Source organism: Rhincodon typus, chromosome 21, assembly GCF_021869965.1.
Source record: "Rhincodon typus isolate 14 chromosome 21, sRhiTyp1.1, whole genome shotgun sequence".
Lineage (NCBI taxonomy): Eukaryota > Metazoa > Chordata > Chondrichthyes > Orectolobiformes > Rhincodontidae > Rhincodon > Rhincodon typus.
In genome coordinates this window covers 13,022,703-13,041,397 of record NC_063352.1, presented here as the reverse complement: position 1 = coordinate 13,041,397, position 18,695 = coordinate 13,022,703, and the positions used below count along the sequence as shown (strand labels likewise).

Here is an 18,695-nt window from a genome sequence, read left to right as displayed (position 1 = left end):
AGTTCTTATTATCTCTGATAGACCTATTCTGAGGTTAGGTTTGTGCAAAGCTGTTGATTCTTTCTTAAACCTAATCTTTGTCAGCTATTTAATTATAGTTAAATCCTTATCTTTAGTCCACAGGAATATATAGATAGGCCTGTCCAATGAGCGGAACAATGACAGATGGAGTTTAATCCAGAAAAGTGTGAAATGATGAATTTTGGGAGGACTAACAATGCAGGAGAATACCTGATGAATGGTGAACCCTGGGTAGAACTCTGGAACAGCTGGACCATGGTGTGCATGTATATAGATCCTTGAAGGCAACAGGGTAGGTGTTTAAGAAAGTACATGGGTCACTTGGTCAAGGCATAAAGTACAAGAACTGAGTTCAGTTCTGGGCATCTTATTTAAAAGAAAGGTATTAAAGTCCTGGAGAGTTTGCAAAGGAATTTTACTAGAATTATACCAGGAATAAGAGATTTTATTACAAGAAAAGATTAGAGAAATTGGGCTTAATCTTCTTGTAGTCCAGAAGATTAAGAGCTAACTGAGGTGTTCAAAATTATGAACGATTTTGACAGTGTAAAGAAAGACATTTTGTTTCCAATGGTTGGTATGTCAGTAACTAAGGGTCACAATTTCAAAATTGTCAGCAAGAGAGCTCGTAGTGAGATGAGGAGAAACCTCTTTACTCAGTTATTAGGAATTGAACTGGGCTGCCTGGGAGAGTGGTAGAAGCAAATTCCATAGGAGATTTTAAAAGAGAGCTGGACATATATTTGAAAGTGATGAATTTAGAGAGCTACAGGGATAGGGTTGGACAATGGGACTAGCTGGGTAGCTCTTTGAAGAGCTGACACAGGCACGATACATTGAATGGCCTCCTTCTGTCTATAAAATTCTATGACTCTAAATTAAAAGATAAACACCTCTTAAAGAGACAAAATTCAAATTTTCAAGCAGATTTAAAATAAAATTAAAATGGTGTTTTGGGCAGAGAAAATGTACTCCAGCTCTGTACATTCAGTATAATTTATTTTAAAATGATAAACTGCTGAAACAATGGGACTTAAAGTTGTCAAATTTCGAAAACTTGATTGCTTCCATTCTAGGGTATTAAAAGATGCTGGTAAAGAAATTGGGATATGCAAGAAGGAAAATGCTGGGAGGGAACTAATGACGTCAGGCAGCATGGGTTTATGGAAGGAAAATTGTGGTCCACAGTTTAATGAAAATTGGCTCAAGAAAACAGATAAGAGAATAAGGGAGAATGGCTAAATTGAGCTTGGAGAGACATGCGAGAGAAAGGAGATCAATTTTGAAAAATAATGCAGGTTCAGTATTATAGTAAAGGGAACCCTTGAGGAAGGATTGGGCAGATAGGCAAGGGGAAAAAAAAGTGTGCCAGAAGAAGTTGAATGAATAATCCCAATTCAAAAGTGTTGACTGAGAGGTAACTTAATTTACCATGAGACCTCTCCTTTAATGTATGGTCTTGGCAGGTTATTATACCTTACCTAACCCGGAGAGGCTACTTCATTGTTTTGCATTCCAAGTCCACTAAATAGAGGGCATCTGCATTCATGGCCACTTGCTCTACATTTTGAAAAGCTAACCTGGGAACTTAGTGGTGGTCAAGTACTGAAAGAGATTCCTATGCTCTGCAGCATTTACTCCACCTGAAAGACAATCTTCTTGGGTTCACTCTACTTCTTACAATAATTTGACAAGTATCTTTCAATTCTGTACTTGCAACTTATCGACATCGACATTCCCTGTTAAATTTTCCCACCACTACATGAAGTATCTTATCAAGAGATTGTGGGCTTGTTTTAAAACTGGTGCCAAAGGTTCTGCTGAGGTTACTCATAATCAGTCATGGCGTAAATGTACGCTACCTGACCCTTACTTAGTCAAAGACCTGCCCGAAAAATATTTGCTACTGTGCCAACAAAAGTTAGCACTTTGAAATCTTCCAAACGTAGGAGGAATACCTCCAATCTATAGATTTCACAGCTTCAAAATGAAATGAGTAAATCTCACTCAATTCCACCACTAAATAAGCAGCTTCACTAAATCAGAAACATCACATTCAGCAACTAACATAAACCACATTACACAAATAATTATATAGTGGGATAGTTTCAGATGATTTCAGCTAAGTACTTGAAAGAGAATTACTGTACAATGTATCCAGAAAAGAGGCCAAAGGGTTTAACAGGCTTCATTTGAATGGCAATTTCACCTTCCACTCCAGGAGGAACTGCATTGCAATTCTCATCAATAATCTGAAACAAGAATAATAAGAATTATGAAAGTGTGCAAATAACATCAAGGGATCTCCTTCTAGGGCTCTCAATAAAAAACTTACTAAGTAGATATGCAATGGAAGTGCTTTCTCGTTTAGATTTTCTGCGCAAAATATTAACGTAATGCTGTTCTGGGTTTCTGAAGGAAAACTGGCAGAAATTAAAATCAGAGACCTTTAGCTCTTTTCACTACTCATTGCCTCCTGCCAGGTTTGGTATGATGTTGGACTCCTTTGATTTCAAGCCAAATTGGCTTGGCAGCACCAATTATATCAGTCTTGCATGCAAACCTTCCATGTGGAAATATACCTCTGTCTGTCTAAGGAGAGGGGCCACCTCATTCTTAATGTGAAATAAGTTCAGATGGGAGCACATTTGGAATGAGCCGTGTCCACATTGACCAGTTTCAACCTCTGTTCATATCATTCCCATGAGGCAGGCATGGGTGAAACCAACCTTATACATTTACTCACTGCATTTAAAACAGTTTATTCATGCCTGTTTGGCTCATTTGTATGTTCTTGCCTATATTCCAGGATTTGAGTACATTATCTAGGGTGGTATTTCACTGCAGCACTAAGAGAATGTGCTGCAGTATTTTAAGTGCAGAGGAGGCACTGCAGTCTTCTCAGCCAACAATATATAAGAATTGGTCACTTGACACTTATGTTTTTTGTTTTTTATTTAAATTAACTGTTGTGTTTCTTACAGAATAGGGAGATAAACAATTAGTTGGTTGTGAAATGTTCTGGGATACCCTGAGGATCTTTAAGGTACTGTATCAATGAAAGCTTCACTAAAGATTGGAAGACGCTATAAAATTGGTACAACATTTTCTTGGGTAGAATGGTCAGTTACCAGAGTACACAGATTTAAAGTGACTGGCTAAAGAACCAGAGGTTACACAAGGAACCTTTTTATTGTGATCAGGATTATGCTTGTCAAAAGTGGACAATTCAGTTACTTTTTGAATTTTTTTTGTAGAATGCATTTCATAGGAATCACAGAGCAACAGTCAAAGAGCACTGGAAAAATTAACGCTGCAACTCAGGATTTGTGTCTTCAATGGAAATTTAGGATAGCAGAGACACACTGTTTACCTGCACACTATATGCTGGAGATGGCTTTCCCATTGAACCAGGCTTAATTTTCATGCCTTTAAATGTTGCACAGACTAAGACCTAAATAATGATCATGGGCAGAGCAAAAACATTAGAATTACAATGCTTAATACTCCAACATCAGAAAATATAAGCAAGATTAAAATACAATAATGTAAAGGAATGTAAGATCAGTTGTCAGTAGAAGTCTGGTGACCAGAGATTTCAAGAAATTGCTCTCCATGTTGATTTTGTCCCAAACATCTGCAATTCAGGATTTGTACAAGTCTGTCAGCGTTATGTGGACGTGTGTGCTCAGACTATAGGTTCAAGTTAAACTGATGGTAAGCAGTCAGCCTTATGCTTAAAACTTAAGAATTGCTGGCAATTAAGTAGAAACAATCACTTGCTTTGTGAGGAAATGCAAAATATGGACAAGTGATAAAGCATTTTAATGAAGGTTACACCACAACTTCAACAAGTATTAATTTTCTATGTTATAGTGGCTCTGGTTTCATTCGCATAAAAGCATGGGACCTGCCCTGCTTTAACTACTAGTTGGGAACAAATTTATTCCAATTTTGTAATATGGTGTAACTGAGGTTATTCTATGGATTGCAATTTGCAAATGTTGCTGCAATGTTACATACAACATGCTAATCCGCATGACTAAATATTAAGTAGATGATGGTTTTCACAGGCAGAATGGAACACAATTATAAGGCAGGAAAGTGGAATTAACAATGATTAGATCAGCTGCGATTTCACTGAATGGCACAGTAGACTCAATGGGCTGAAAAGCTTCCTTCTGTTTCTACTTCTTATGGTCTTACAGTCTTAATGGGTTGGAATGAAGTCCCAATCAATCTCTTGGGGTCATATTCATTCAGGCAACTATAGCAGGCTTCTAGCAGGTCTCCTCTATATTTTTGAGAGCAATTTTCAAGGGATAGAGGCAAAGTGTTGGTGGAACACCACTGGCAGTTGCTACAGTATGACATGACCAGCTATCTCTGGGCAGTTGAAGAGAAGGACTTACTTTTAATGTCTGGCTAGGTGTGCAAGGGAAATGGGGCATGCAGACCAACCAGTTGGTCTGAATCTTAGTGACAAAGAGGTCCTTCAGTTTCTCACACTTGATGGAAGTAAAGGCAGAAAGAATAGGTGAGCTGAGTTAAAGGAGATGCAGTAGAGAAAACAATCTTTAAGTTGTCTTTGAATGAGGATGGTACAATACTATATACTGTTTCCAAAGGAAATAACCAAGAACTGCTTTCCTAGGTTAGAGGCACTCTCGTTCATTGCAAAACTCTGGCTGGTTTCTTTTAGCTTTCATTAAAGAAAAAATAACTGCTACTCAATATCAAAGCACTTACAGTTTCAGTCTGGCCGTATCCTTCATATATGTCTAAGCCTGTGTGTTTCTTCCAAGTCTCCATCACTTCAGGGTTCATGGGTTCTCCAGCACTCACACAGTGCTGGAGACTTTTGAATCTGTAACTAAATTAAAAGAAAATATGTGAGGTCACAAGTATTGAAGAAAGCTTGAAGCATCAATCTTACTGTTTGCGAAATTAAATTCTCAATATATCATAACATAAAAAGGAATTGGAATGAAAAACATTGGCCCAAATCATCCAGTATCTGGATCGTCAGCAATTGAATGCAAGTTATGAAATGCATGCTTGGCAAATTCTGGCTGAAAAAAATGCAAAAATCAGCATCAGCAGCTTCAATGATGCACAAGTATCAAGGCTGACGAGAAGATCTGGACGTTTTGTTATCAGAACGGTTTCGTTTATTCACTCACAGGATGCGGACACTGCTGGCTAGGCCAGCATTTATACCCCATTCCTAATTGGTCAGAGGCTAGTTAAGAGTCAAGCACATTGCTGTGGGTCTGGAGACACATGTAGGTTAGCCAGGTAAAGATGACAGATTTCCTTCCCTAAAAGATTTTAGTGAACAAGATGGGTTTTTCCTGACAATCAACAATAGTTTCATGATCGTCATTACACTCTTAATTCTAGGTTCTTTACTGATTTCAAATTCCACCATCTGCCATGGTGGGATCTGTACCCAGGACCCCAGAATATTAGCTGAATTTCTGAATTAATAATCTAGTGATAATACAACTAGGCCATTACCTTCCATTAACACATACTTAATGTCTCTTGTGCCATAGACTACATTTATATTTTAATTTTAGAAACAGATTATATGTTTGAGTATTGCTGAAAAAAAATTTGTGTTGAAGCTTTATGTACTGCACTCATCAGGACATTTCATAAGACTAAAAGCTCAAGAGGAAAGCCAACATTTACACTGCATAAGAGGAGAGTGCTGATTGGTTAGCAAGTGGAAATTGATTTATAGAGGTTTTGCCATAGAGGGTGCACCTATCAATGTTGACTGACAGTTAACAGCCAGTTTCAGCCTTAAAGCAGGAAGATTGACTCTGATTGGACGCGACATTAAAATAGTCACCTACTTCGTTGGGATTCTTACAATTCTGTGCCTAATATAATTAAGATATAGAAGCAGAAGCAGGCCATTTAGCCACCAAGTCTGCTCATCTCTTTTAAATAGGCAATACCTTATTTTGAGATTACATCTAGTCCTGTACTCTCCCAAAGAGGAACAACCTTTCTACACTCACCTTGTCAACTCCCCAAAGAAACTTGTATGTTTTAATAAGAACACCTCTCATTCCAATGAGTATAGGTTCAACCTAATCAACCTCTCCTCATAAGACAGTTCCTTCATACTCAGGTCAGCCTAGTGAACCTTCTCTGTACAGTCTGCAATGCCAACATATCTTTCCTTAAATTAGAGGTCCAAAATTGTTCACAGTATTCTAGCTGTGGTCTGACTAGTTACTTATATAGTTTTAGTAAAGCCTCCCTACTTGTATACACTATTCCCTTTGAAATAAAGTCCAACATTCAATTTGTCTTTCCTATCACCCACCAAACTTGGATGCTAGCTTTTTGTGGTACATGCAAGAGGGCTTGCAAATCCCTCTGCTGTAGAGCTATCTTGAGTCTTTAATTCTATAAAATTCAGCTCCTCTATTCATACAATCATAGAATAGAATCATAGAAAACCTACAGTGCGGAAGCAGGCCATTTGGCCCATCAAGTCCGCACTGACCTTCTGAAGAGTACCCCATCCAGCCATACTCCCTACCCTAAACCTGTAATACTGCATTTCCCATGGCTAATCCACATAGCCTGCATATCCCTGGACACTATGGGCAATTTAGCATGGCCAATTCACCTAACCTGCACATCTTTGGACTGTGGGAGGAAACCCACGCAGGCATGGGGAGAATGTGAAAACTCCACACAGCAGCACATACCAAAGTCATAACCTCACATTTTCCCACACTTTATTCCATCTGACAAGTTTTTGCTCACTTGCTTAACCTGTCCATATCCCCCTGCAGACTCTGTAGCATCCTCACCACTTGCCTTCCACCTATTTTCGTGTCGTCTGCAAGCTTGGCTATCATCTTCCAGTGAGCCTAAAACAGAAATTGCTGAAAAAACTCAGCAGGTCTGGTTGCATCTGTGGAGAGAGTTAACATTTTGGGTCAAGTGACCCTTCTTCAGAACTGATGGTAGCTAGGAAAAAGTTAGTTTTTATACAGACGATAAGGTGGGATGAGGGGGTAAGGAGTAAATGATAGGTGGAGATAGAGCCCAAAGAGAGAAAAAAACTTTTGGACTGACAAGGGAGTGGATAATGGTCAGCCTAGTAGAATGAATAGCTGCAAGTGGGGACTATTAGTGGCTAACAATGGGCTGTGTGCAGCAGCAGACTATGTGATAACATGGCCTGGTGTGTGGGGATGGGGGAAAGCATGTGGAAGGTGCTCAAGTCCTAAAACTACTGAGCTTGATTTTGAGACCAGAAGGTTGTAGATTTCCCAAGAAAAAAAATGAAGTGCTATTTTTCCAGCTTGTTTTCAGCTTCGCTGGAGCACTGCAGCAAGCCTATGACAGAGATATTGGCCAGGAAACAGGGTGGTGTGTCGAAGTGGCAGGCAACATGAAGTTCAGGGTCCTTTTTTGCAGACAGAACGTAGGTGTTCTGTGAACCACCCAGTCTACACTTCGTTTTCCCAATGTACTGGCTACATTCTGAGCAGCAAATGCAGTAGACTAGATTGACTGAAATGCAGGTAAAGTGCTGCTTCACCTGGAAGGAGGTGTATTTGGGCCCTGGGATACTGATACATCTGGTGATCTCCTCCGCATCCCCTCCCCCTCCCGCAACCTCCTCCAAGGTCTTAATCTCCCAACCCCGCACATCTCGTTTCTACTTCCTTCCCAACATCCACAAACAGGACTGCCCAGACAGACCCATTGTTTCTGCCTGCTCCTGCCCCACAGAACTCATCTCTTCCTACCTTGACTCGGTATCTTTTCTCTCCTTGGCCAGTCCCTTCACACTTATATCCGCAATTCCTCTAACGCTTCACCTCAGTTTCTGAATTTACAGTTTGCAGGCTCCACCTGCCTTCTGTTTACCGTGGTCACGCAACCCCCATCAGGATGCTCACAGGGCTCTCTGCTTCTTCTGAGAAAAAAGGCCTGAACCATCTCCATCCACCACCATCCTCCTCTGTCTGGCTGAGCTCGTCCTCACTCTGAACAACTTCTCTTAACTCCTCTCACTTTCTTCAGGACAAAGGTGTGGCCATGGGTACCTGCACAGACCCCAGTTATGTCTGTCTCTTTGTGGGTATATGGAACATTCCTTGTTCTAGTCCGATTCCAGCCCTCACCCATATCTCTCTCTATCATCGGGGCTGCTTCCCTCTCCTGCATGGAATTGGAAATGTTTATCAATTTCGCTTTCAATTTCCACCCTACTCTCATCCTCTTGTGGTCCATCTCGGACTCCTCCCTCCCCTTCCTCGACATTGGTTTCCATTTCTGGGGATAGGCTGGCCACTATATCCACTACAAACCGACTGACTTGTACAATTAGCTTGACTAAACATCATCACACCCTGCTTCCTGTAAAGACCCTATTCTATTCTCCCAGTTCCTCCATCTCTGTTGCACCTGTCCTGATGATGCCAATTTCAACAGGGGGTTAAGGGGGCTCTGAAATGTCCACCTTTTTTCTTAACCAAGGATTCCCCAGCATTGTATTGATAGGGCCCTCATCTGGATCCGACCCATCTCCGCATTTCAGCCCTCACCCCACCTCGACCTCCCACAACAGCAATACGGTCCCCCTTATCCTCACGTGCCATTCCACTAGCATCCACATCCAGTGGATCACTGGCTGCCATTTCCACCAACTTCAGTGGGGTGTCACCACGAGACACATATTCCCCTCCCTTCTCAGCCTTCCACAAGGTCCATTCCCTCTGGTTCCCTTGTCTATCTTCCTTCACTCCCAACACCAACCACCAGAACTCCAAGGCACCTTCCCGTGCAACTGCAAGGTGTAGTGATTATACAGATGTCAGCCAGGTGGAACTCATAGAACAGGAGCTCCCTGATTGGGGCTGTTAACCTGGTCCAATCAGGGAGTCCTGGCTGACAGATATAAGCAGGAGTGTCAGAGGTTCTGTTCACTCAGATCTGGCTCTGAGGAAGCCAGACCAGTGTCAAGTACTATGCATGTGTAAATAAAGGGCGACTTGGTGACAGAATACCAGCCTCTGTGGAGTTATTTCAGTGGTGAAAAGAATGGGATTAATGATGTAACCAAGCAAAAGAGCCTACTAGCTGAAGCCTAACTGGACTTCGAACTGGTACTACAACTGGCTTTGTCATTAGAAAATGTGGCAGGTAGAGGCAGAAGAGCAAAGGAATCATCAAACCAGTACAGTTTGCGGAATGGGCAGCACCGGTCGTACCAATTGTGAAGCTCAATGGGTTGGTTTGCTTTTGTAGGGATTTTAAACAAATGGTAAACCACTTTTTGCAGGTGGATAAATACCCAAACCCTTGCTTAGAGGAGTCTTGTGTCCAGCACTGGCATTGCTGGTGCCGTCTCACCACCACCACAACTGCTCCCCATGATAAAATGCTGGCCTCTACAGCAATCCGGTGCGAGTCCCAGAAAGGTTTCAATTCTGTTTGCGCCCTTTTGTTTCCCCTATCACCACCTGCTATTTTATTTTTGCCAGGACTAGATCTTTTTGCATCTACAGTCTGATATTGTCAGCGATGATTGGAAGGATGTCCAGAGCATTTAAAAACAGAATGGTCTCTTCTAGTGGTGGCATCACTGGCAGTGTATTTGTTAGTGGGAGGCAGCTCAACGCATCCGCACCAAGTTAAATCTGATCTTCCTGGACCTGGGTGAGAGAATGGAATGGCATCAGGAATGCCAATACCGGACACAAGACTCTAAGTGAGAGAGGCAGGTTACTTTGGGGGATGAGGTTTAGTGCTGAGACCTCACTACCCCTCTTGCCCTGCACCAAAAATAACAGCTTTCATCCACTCGTACCAAAGTCAATACCCTTTCTGCCTCATTGCCGGAAGAAAATATCTAACAACTGGGCTAAGCAGAGGAAGATTGTCAGTGGGGTGGCAGACCTAAGGCTCCTCACATCAAACTGGGAGAAAATGTTTCATTTCGTTGGAGAAAAGCATGACCGCTTTTGGTGGTGAAGACATCCATGGGCAACTAATTCAGTATGCTTCATTGTGCGGTACTTTCTTAAACTGCATAAATTTTTCTCTTTTACATAAATAATTCCCTCCATTCTCTTAAGCAGGCAGTTGTGGCACTTAGCAAACCTCCAACAAAAAGAGACCAATGTTAAAAACCCTCAATTCAGCCCTCAGAAGATGCACGGGCAAGACTTTCAACTCTTTTAAAAAATACTCGGGTGAGCATTTGAAGTATCATAACATTCAAGGCTACAGACCTAGTGTTGGAATAGTGTAGGCGCAAGTATATTTTTGGAGGTGCAGAGTTAAAGGGCTTCTCCTCTATTTTATGATTCTACGATCAACGATTGCACGTTCCACTAGCTTAGAGCCTTAGACCTCAGTGGGTTCATTTATCTAGATTAGACTCTGCAGCACATTACTGACAATGTCTCTACAGATGGTTGAGGAAGGAATAGCCCCAGGTCTTTGGTACTCAAGGGAATGCCTGAGACCAAGCACCTGCTCAGTACCAGTCAGAAGACCATCCCATGGTCTTAGCCATGAATGACTTTAACAAACTGCACAGGCAGGGCAGCAGCCAGGTTTGTTGTGGGCAGTCAGTAAACTGGTTTGTAGCAGAAAAACAGATTAAGAGGGAACATTGCTCCAGAAGTGCCCAATCCTTTCACCTCCCGCTGTCTGTGATGCCAAAGTTTGTAAACGTCCAGGTTGAGAAGGGTGAGTTTGCATCTGGGCAGGATATTCTCTGCAAGCCCTCACTCTATAGGCCCAAACACCCCCATGGTGATCAACAAAGACTTTCAGGGCTAAAGAACAACTATAGACCAGGTTCCCCCCACGCCATTTGTGGATGTCAGGACTGCACTTAGACGTAATGGGAACGAAAGGAAGAAAAATCTTTAAGAAGACACATTGAGGTGGCACTCATACTATCTTTGTAAATAACTTTGCAGTTTTGTAGATACAAGTTCAATTACACTGTTAAAATGTCTGCTCTGTGTCATTGCTGATCATCTCCAAAGTGAATGGCACCTTGCAGCCAGCAGCATTGGCTCTGTTGAGTCTGGGCAAGTCCTGGGCGCAGAAGTGGCCCCTTAAAGGGCATGTTGTCAAGCAGCTGGCAGCAGTGGGAGGCAGTCTAGTGCCTGGTGAATGGAATGGCCCCTGTTACAGATCCTCGGGCAGTGCAGTGGCACTAGGAGAGCAAGACACCATGGCAAGATATCGTCAATCGGGTAAGGTGCTGTAATGTACTGCCATAACAAGGTTTGAATGAATCTCATGATGCTCATTGAGATTTCTGGTCTTAATAACTTACTGATGTTAAAGTAAAATAATGCTCAACTGGGCAACTCTCACTGCAGAGCATCTGTACTGAATGCCTAGACTTTTTCTGTTTAATCTTCTTAAATGCTACTATGATGTCAGCATCCAATTCACATCGCTATAGCTGTGCTTTCATTCTTGCACTGATAAGCATTTTGTTTTTGCATGATTTACGGCTTTTTCTTCTGGCACTAAATGTGGGTCACACATTTGACATCAGGTACATGTTGAAATTACTTTAGTATAATCTGCTTCTGATTGTCCTCTGGTGGCCAGTTGTTTGCAATAATTACACTAAGTTTGGAAAGATGAGTGGTCTTTGCTTAATTCTAATTTCCATGCGGCTTCGTAGAAAATTACTTGGCCATTGTTGAATCAAACGTGACACTTCAGTGCTCTGAATGTGGCCCTACTGGAACACTTACCCCACGTATAATTTGTTCCTGGCTAATTAGCTCCTAGTTCTTCGTAGACAATATAAAAGGTAAAGTCCCAAAGTCTTACCAGACCATAGGGCTGCTCTCTCATTTCAGACACAATTGGTGGTGGTTTAACCTGAGGGTCACCAACGCCTCAGGTGAGGGGAGAGATGGAGGAGAGTTCTTCAGGGTAGTCTCAGCTAGTGAAGGAACTGAACCCACACTGTTGGCATCAATCTGCATTGCAAACCAGCCAGCCATTCAGTCAACTGAGCTAACTGACCCCCTTATAGGCAATATATCAATATACAACATTCATGAGCGCATTGACCTCAATGTAAATTCTTATCAAACTGGAAAGGTTTTGATTTATAAACACATATCTGGAGAACGTCACCTTAAGAAAAATAAAACTACAAAAGTAGTACTGTAGTTAGTCAAGTTGATTGCATCAAATCAGGATGGAGCTATACATGGTATTAAGGAGTTCCTGTGCAGGAGTGCAGACAACTGAATGATTTAGGTAGGTTTGATTTTTATGCAAGCTCAGCTTAAATGGATGGTAAGCAATAAATAATCAGAAAATTAACACAGTACCTTCTGACATTATTCTGCACTAGCATACGATATGCAGTAGGAGGAGAACAGAAGGTTGTTATGGGATACTTGGATAAAACCTAAGAAAAGAACATTTAAAAATAAAATCACCCAAATGCCAATTAAAATAATATCACAGGAACAAAGGAGTACAGGTGCAGGAGTGGGTCATTCAGCCCATTAAGCCTGCTCCATCATTATTTAGACCTTGGGTGATCATCTAATGCAATGCTACTTTTCTCTACTATCCTCATATTCTTCAATGTGTTTTAATATCCAGAAATCTATTGATTTCTATCTTGAACATGTTCAACGACTGAGCTTTCACTGCCCTCAGATGGATAACTCCAAAGACTGATGACCCTCTGAGTGAAGGAATTCCTCCACATCTCAGACTTAAATGGTCTATCCCTTATTCTGAGATTATGTTCCCTGGCCTAGACTCACCAGGGGAAACACCTCATCACCTTTCACCCTATCACGCCTTCTACAAATTTTCTAAGTCTATTTTTTGATGAGCTCACCTCATTCTTCAAAACTCTTGAAAATACGGACCTAGTTTTTTCAAGTTCTCCTTATAAAACAATCCTGTCATCTCAAAGACTAAACTCTGTAGCTCTCTCTCCAAGTAGTCACTCCTTGTTACGCACTAACAGTGCATACTCAAGATTGGCCCCAGACCCTATCGTTTTTTTCTCCACTGATACATCTGGTCCGATTATACAGTCCTTTGCGGTAGGTAGGAGAGGTACACTGAAGCAGTGTGCATATTTGTTATTCACAGGATCTTCATGTTCCTATCCCGTATGGATAATAAGGATTTGGTATATATCTTTCTTTAAACAAGATAACCAAAACTGTACATTATATTGCATTGCAGATACATTTTCATTAGGCTCTATACGATTGCAGCAAGACACCTTTACTCCCTCATTCAAATCCCCTTGTGACAAAGACCAACATTTCATGCGCTCCCCTAATCATTAGCATCTTTTATTTCCCACATGCCTAAAGGTGATCTTAGAGCCCAGTACTGAGGGGCGATCTCATAGAAGCTTACAAAGTTATGAGAGGCATGGACAGAATGGATACACAGTCTTTTTCCTAGGGTACAAATATTAATTACTAGAGGATAAAGGTTTAAGGTAAAAGGCAGTGTGAGAGGCAGGCTTTTTTAAAAAAACCGACAGTGGCAAGTGCCTAGACTGCGCTGGCAAAAGAGATGCAGGAGGAGGATACAATAGCAACTTTTAAGAGGCATCTTGACAGATATATGAATGGGCATGGAATAGAGGGATTCAGAGTGTACAGGGAAAAAGGTTTTCAGTTTAGAAAGACATCACGTGTTGGCACTGTCTTGGTGGGCAGAAAACCTGTTCCTGTGTTGTGCTGTTGTTTGTTCATTAAGTGTGCGCTAGCATGTATTCATATTCTCTTTTCCCTTCTGATAATTATTTTCTTCATCATCGTTTGCTGGATTCTAAATTGCTCACAATTTTTGGTCTTGACCACTTTTTTTGTTTGAAGGCAATCTTTAACTTCTTTTGTTAGCCATGATTGATTCACCTTTCCGATAAGACCATAAGAAATAGGAATAGGAATACACCATTGGGCCCCTTGAGCCTGTTCCACCATTCAACAGGATCATGGCTGTTCTGACATTCCTCACGTCCACTTTTATGCCCTTTCCCCATAACTCTCGGTTCCTCTATTGATTAATAATCTATCTCAGCCTTAAATATACACAAGGATTCTGCCCCTACAGCTCTCTGTGGCAAGGAGCCCCAAAGACTCTCAAATCTCAGAAGATATCCCACCCTATCTTAGTCTTAAATTGGCACTCCTTTATTCTGAAACTATGACCTCTGATCTTAGACTCTCTCATGAGGGGAAACTCCTCTCAGCACTAACTCTGTCAAGCCCCTAAGAATCCTACACGTCTCAATGAGACCACTTCTCATGCTTCTAAACTCCAGTGAGTACAGTCCCAAGCTGTTTAGCCTTTGCTCACAAGACAATCTCTCCATACCAAGGATTATTCTAGTGAACCTTTTCTGAACTGATATTCTCCTTAAATAAGGGGACCAAAACCACTCTCAGTACTCCAGACGTGGTCTCACCAGCAGTTTGTACAGTTGCTGCAAGCCTTCCCTATTTTGTACTCTAACTCCCTTGAAGTAAGGGCCAACATTGTGGGAGAGTCTAGAATCATTCGGCATAATCTCAGAATAAGGCATTGTACATTCAAGACAGTTGAGGAAGAATTTCTTTTGAGGGTAGTTAGTCTGTGGCATTCTGTAACACAGAGGGCTGCTGAGACTGGGTCATTAAAATAATCACACGCACACATGTGCAGACAAACACCTAAAGGTATTTACAACATCAATTATTCTGTAGTTTACTATCTCCTATGAGAAGATTGCTGTTGCTAGGGTTTGGGGGAAACTTGAGGAAATTATGGTCACAAAGGCGAACATTCACATTAAAGAACAGAATAAACAGCGCCAATGAACACATTTTATAACTTAACAACTTTATAATTGATCATAAATTCAGGGCAAATGAAAAACAAAAGTACCTGCAAGTACAAAAGTAATTTGTAGGTGGACATCTAGATTTTCAAAGCATGCTTTTCCTCTGGCTATAAACATGCAGCAGAATGACTGAAATAATGACTGAAATTAAAAAAAAACAAAACATGTATGCCCAAAGCACAAGTCTGCAATTAAGTGCTGTGCTTTGATCAGGAATACCATATATTGGCACTGAAGAAAAGAAGTGCTTAGATCATGGGATTCATTCCACAGGTAAAAGAGGTTTATACAATTGGTTGCAGCAGTATACATACAACGTATTTTAAAATTGAAAGCTAATGACTGTTTGCTTACTTCCAACGTAATTTTCGCATCAAACCGTTGCATCCGAAGGGCAAAAACACAAGCTCCTTGAATCCAAGGCGAAAAGAAGCTGCTCCATGCAGACTTGGCCCAGCCAGTGTCTGAGGTATTCCACATCACATCTGAAGGAGTGAGATCCAACCAGTACCTGGTAAAGAATTTTATCATAATCAGCCTGCCATCCTGCTGAATCATGACCAAATATATTTTTGGAAACCGAGCTAATGCTGAAATTTGAGATAACAAGGTGTAGAGCTGGATGAGCACAGCAGGCCAAGCAGCATCAGAGGAGCAGAAGAAGGGTCTAGGCCCGAAACGTCAGCCTTCCTGTTCCTCTGATGCTGCTTGGCCTGCTGTGTTTATCCAGCTCTACACCTTGTTATCTCAGATTCTCCAGCATCTGCAGTTCCTTCTATCTCTAATGCTGAAATTTGTTTGGTTTGGGACAAAATGAAATTTGTACAATAATAAAACTTCTTTCATCTGAAATACATGGAGATTCTGTCCAGAAGACAGTGTGTATCATACAACGACAACTTCCTGGAAAATTCTGGATTCAGTTCTTGATCACGAAAATAAACAGAAATTGTTGGAAATTCTCAGTAAATCTAGAAATGTTGGTGGAGAAAGAGTTAACATTTACGATTACGACATTAGAATTGTAAGAAAGCATTATGTGGGTGAAACCAAGAAGGTGAAAAGAACAGTAGGGAATATCTGTGCTAGGGCAGAAGACTGAAGACATTAAATGCAAAAGTAGAGCACAGCCAAAGAGTAATACTGGATCCAGAGAAGAACTAATAGATGGTCCCATGGAGGAGGCATATGGCAGAGCAAATGAACAGCCTCTGTCCAAAAGCAAAAAGCAAAAAGCAAGATGAGTAGATTAAATCGGAAAAGAAAAAACAGCCAAACAGAAAATATTATTTGAAACTGATGATCTTAAAAAGACATCAAACGTTGTAAAGTGCCCAATTGAGAAAGGTGCTGTTCTTTGAACTTTATTCACAGAATTGTTACAGTGCATAAGGAGGCCATTCAGCCCAGCTGAGCTTTTTGATTCAGTGCCAATCTACAACCTTTCTCAGGAATCCATATTCTTTAAATAGAAAAATTAATCTAACTGATGCCCTCCTGAACGTCACTATTGAACCTGCCTCCACCACACGTCCAGACACCGCATTTCAGATTTCTAATTACTTGCTGTGCAATTTTTTTTCTCATCTTACTTTTATTTCTTTTGCAGAAAACTTTAAAACCGTGGCATCTGGTTCTCAATCCTTTTAGATGCGGGAACAGTCCCTCTTTGACCCCTCAAAATTTTGAAAACTTTTATCAAATCTCCTTTTAGCTACCTTTCCAAGGAGGACAACTATAGCTACTCCAATCTTTCCTCACAATTGGTTCCAGGGATAAGAAACCACATTTTCATAATTCTCTTCTATTCTCTCTCCAACACATTCATATCCTCCCTACACAGCATGGTGCTCAGAAACATACATAATAATGAAAAGGCGGTCTAATCAAGACGAGCTCTTAGTTCATTACAACCTCCCTCCTCTTGTAACCTATGCCCCGATTTATGAAACTTAGAATACCATATATGGTAATTACTGCTCTCACTACCTGTCTTACCATCTTTAATGACTTATGTAGACAAATAACCAGGTCTCTCTATTCCTGCACACCCTTTAGAATAGTACCCTTTATTTCATACAGTCTCTTCACATTCTTTGTATCAAAGTGCATCACCTCACACTTCCCTTTAGTGAGCTTCATCTGTCACCCATCTAGCCACTCTACCAACTTGTCAAAGTCCTTTTGAGTCCTCTTCACAATTTGCAATTCTCCCAAGTTTTATGTCATCCATGAACTATGAAACCGTCTCCTGCCAACCAAGGTCTAGATCATTTGTATATAATGGAATAAAGAAGAGTCCCAACAGCAAAACCTGGTGAAGTCCTTTTTACTCCCTTACCTATAAAACTCTCACTGGCACTGTATCAAATCTATTTTGGAAATCCACTTACGACTATATTAACAGACTTGCCCTCATTAATTCTCTTTTATCTCTTTGAAAAACTCCAGGGAAATACTATATGGAATTCCTTAAACAAATCCATGCTGACTCTTCAAAATAAACACATATTTTCCATGTAACTATTAATTTTATGCCAGATGATTGTTCCTAAAAGTTTCCCCATAACCAAAGTCAAAAAGACTGATGTGTAATTGCTGGGCCTATCTTTAACAACCTTTTATTTTGAACAATGATGTAATGTTTGCAATTCTTCAATCATTTGGCAATACTCCTGAGTCTACAGAAGATTTCAAGATTATTGCCAAAGCCTCGCAATTTCTGCTCTAGTATCCTTGGATGCATCTCATCCGGTCCAAGCGCATTCCAACTTTCAATAACTTATCCAATACATCCACCGTATCAATTTTAAATATTTCTAGTGATGGAGTTGCCTCATCTGTCACCATGGCCAGAGGTCAGCATAGCTTCATGAAAGGGAAATCATGTGACTAATTTATTAGTGTTTTCAAGGAAGTCTCAACCAGACTGGAGATAGCGGAACCAGAAGAAGTGTAGTAGTTGGAATTGCAGAAGGCATTTGACAAAGTACCTTGCAAAAAAGATAAATCACAACGTAACATACCATTTAACTGGAGGGAGTACATCAGTGTGGGGAGAGAATTGACTAGCAGGCAGGAAACAGTACATGGAGATAAGGGATTCTTTTTCAGTTGGCAACCTGTAACCAGTGACGTTCCACAGGGATTGGTACTGGGAACCACAACTATTTACAGCACATATTAACAACTTGAAGGAAGGAAGCAAATGTACTATGGCCAAAACAAAAACTGCCGATGCTGTAAATCAGAAACAAAAACAGAAATTACTAGAAAAGCTCAGCAGGTCTGGCAGCATCTGTGAAGAGGAATCAGAGTTAACGTTTCGGATCCAGTGACCCTTCCTCAGAACTGACGGTAGCTAGGAAAATGTCAGTTTATATGCAGAAGATAGTGTGTGGGCAGGGGTTAAAGAGTAAACGACTGGTGGGGATAGAGCATAAAGAGAAAGAAGAACAGTTGGACAGACAAAGGAGTAGATAATGATCTGGTTACAAGAGTGAATAATAGCATGGAGACTGTTAGTGGCTAACGGTAGGTATTGTGTAATGGCAGACTATGTGATAACAAGGCCTGGAATGTCAGGCTGGGGGCTGGGACATGGGAGAGTTCAGGCCCTAAAATTATTGAACTCGATATTGAGTCTGGAGGGCTGCAGGCTCTCCAAGCAGAAAATGAGGTGTTGCTCTTCCAGGTTGCGCAGAGCTTCGCTGGGAACACTGCAGCAAGCCTGAGACAGAGATGTTGGCCAGGGAACAGGGTGGTGGGTTAAAGT

At 41.1% G+C, this 18,695-nt stretch overlaps 1 protein-coding gene across 9 annotated transcripts in view; it reads right to left on the bottom strand.

Annotated features, from left to right (window-relative positions):
• Window positions 1–18,695, bottom strand: part of LOC109914823 (acyl-CoA synthetase medium chain family member 3) — a 41,388-nt gene that overhangs the window by 6,535 nt on the left and 16,158 nt on the right. For 6 of the 9 annotated variants that reach the window (XR_007264391.1, XR_007264390.1, XM_020514434.2 and 3 more), the window contains 5 exons: window positions 15,275–15,431; window positions 12,387–12,466; window positions 4,771–4,894; window positions 3,395–3,475; window positions 2,172–2,273 (listed from right to left, as the gene is read on the bottom strand). Coding sequence is in view for 7 of the 9 variants with exons in the window: in XM_020514434.2 (XP_020370023.1) it covers window positions 2,172–2,273; window positions 3,395–3,475; window positions 4,771–4,894; window positions 12,387–12,466; window positions 15,275–15,431 (544 nt within the window). In the remaining 2 variants the exon portion in view is untranslated. The remainder of the gene's footprint in view (window positions 1–2,171; window positions 2,274–3,394; window positions 3,476–4,770; window positions 4,895–12,386; window positions 12,467–15,274; window positions 15,432–18,695) is intronic. The other 3 variants (XM_048609587.1, XM_048609593.1, XM_048609589.1) reach the window with 3 other exon arrangements.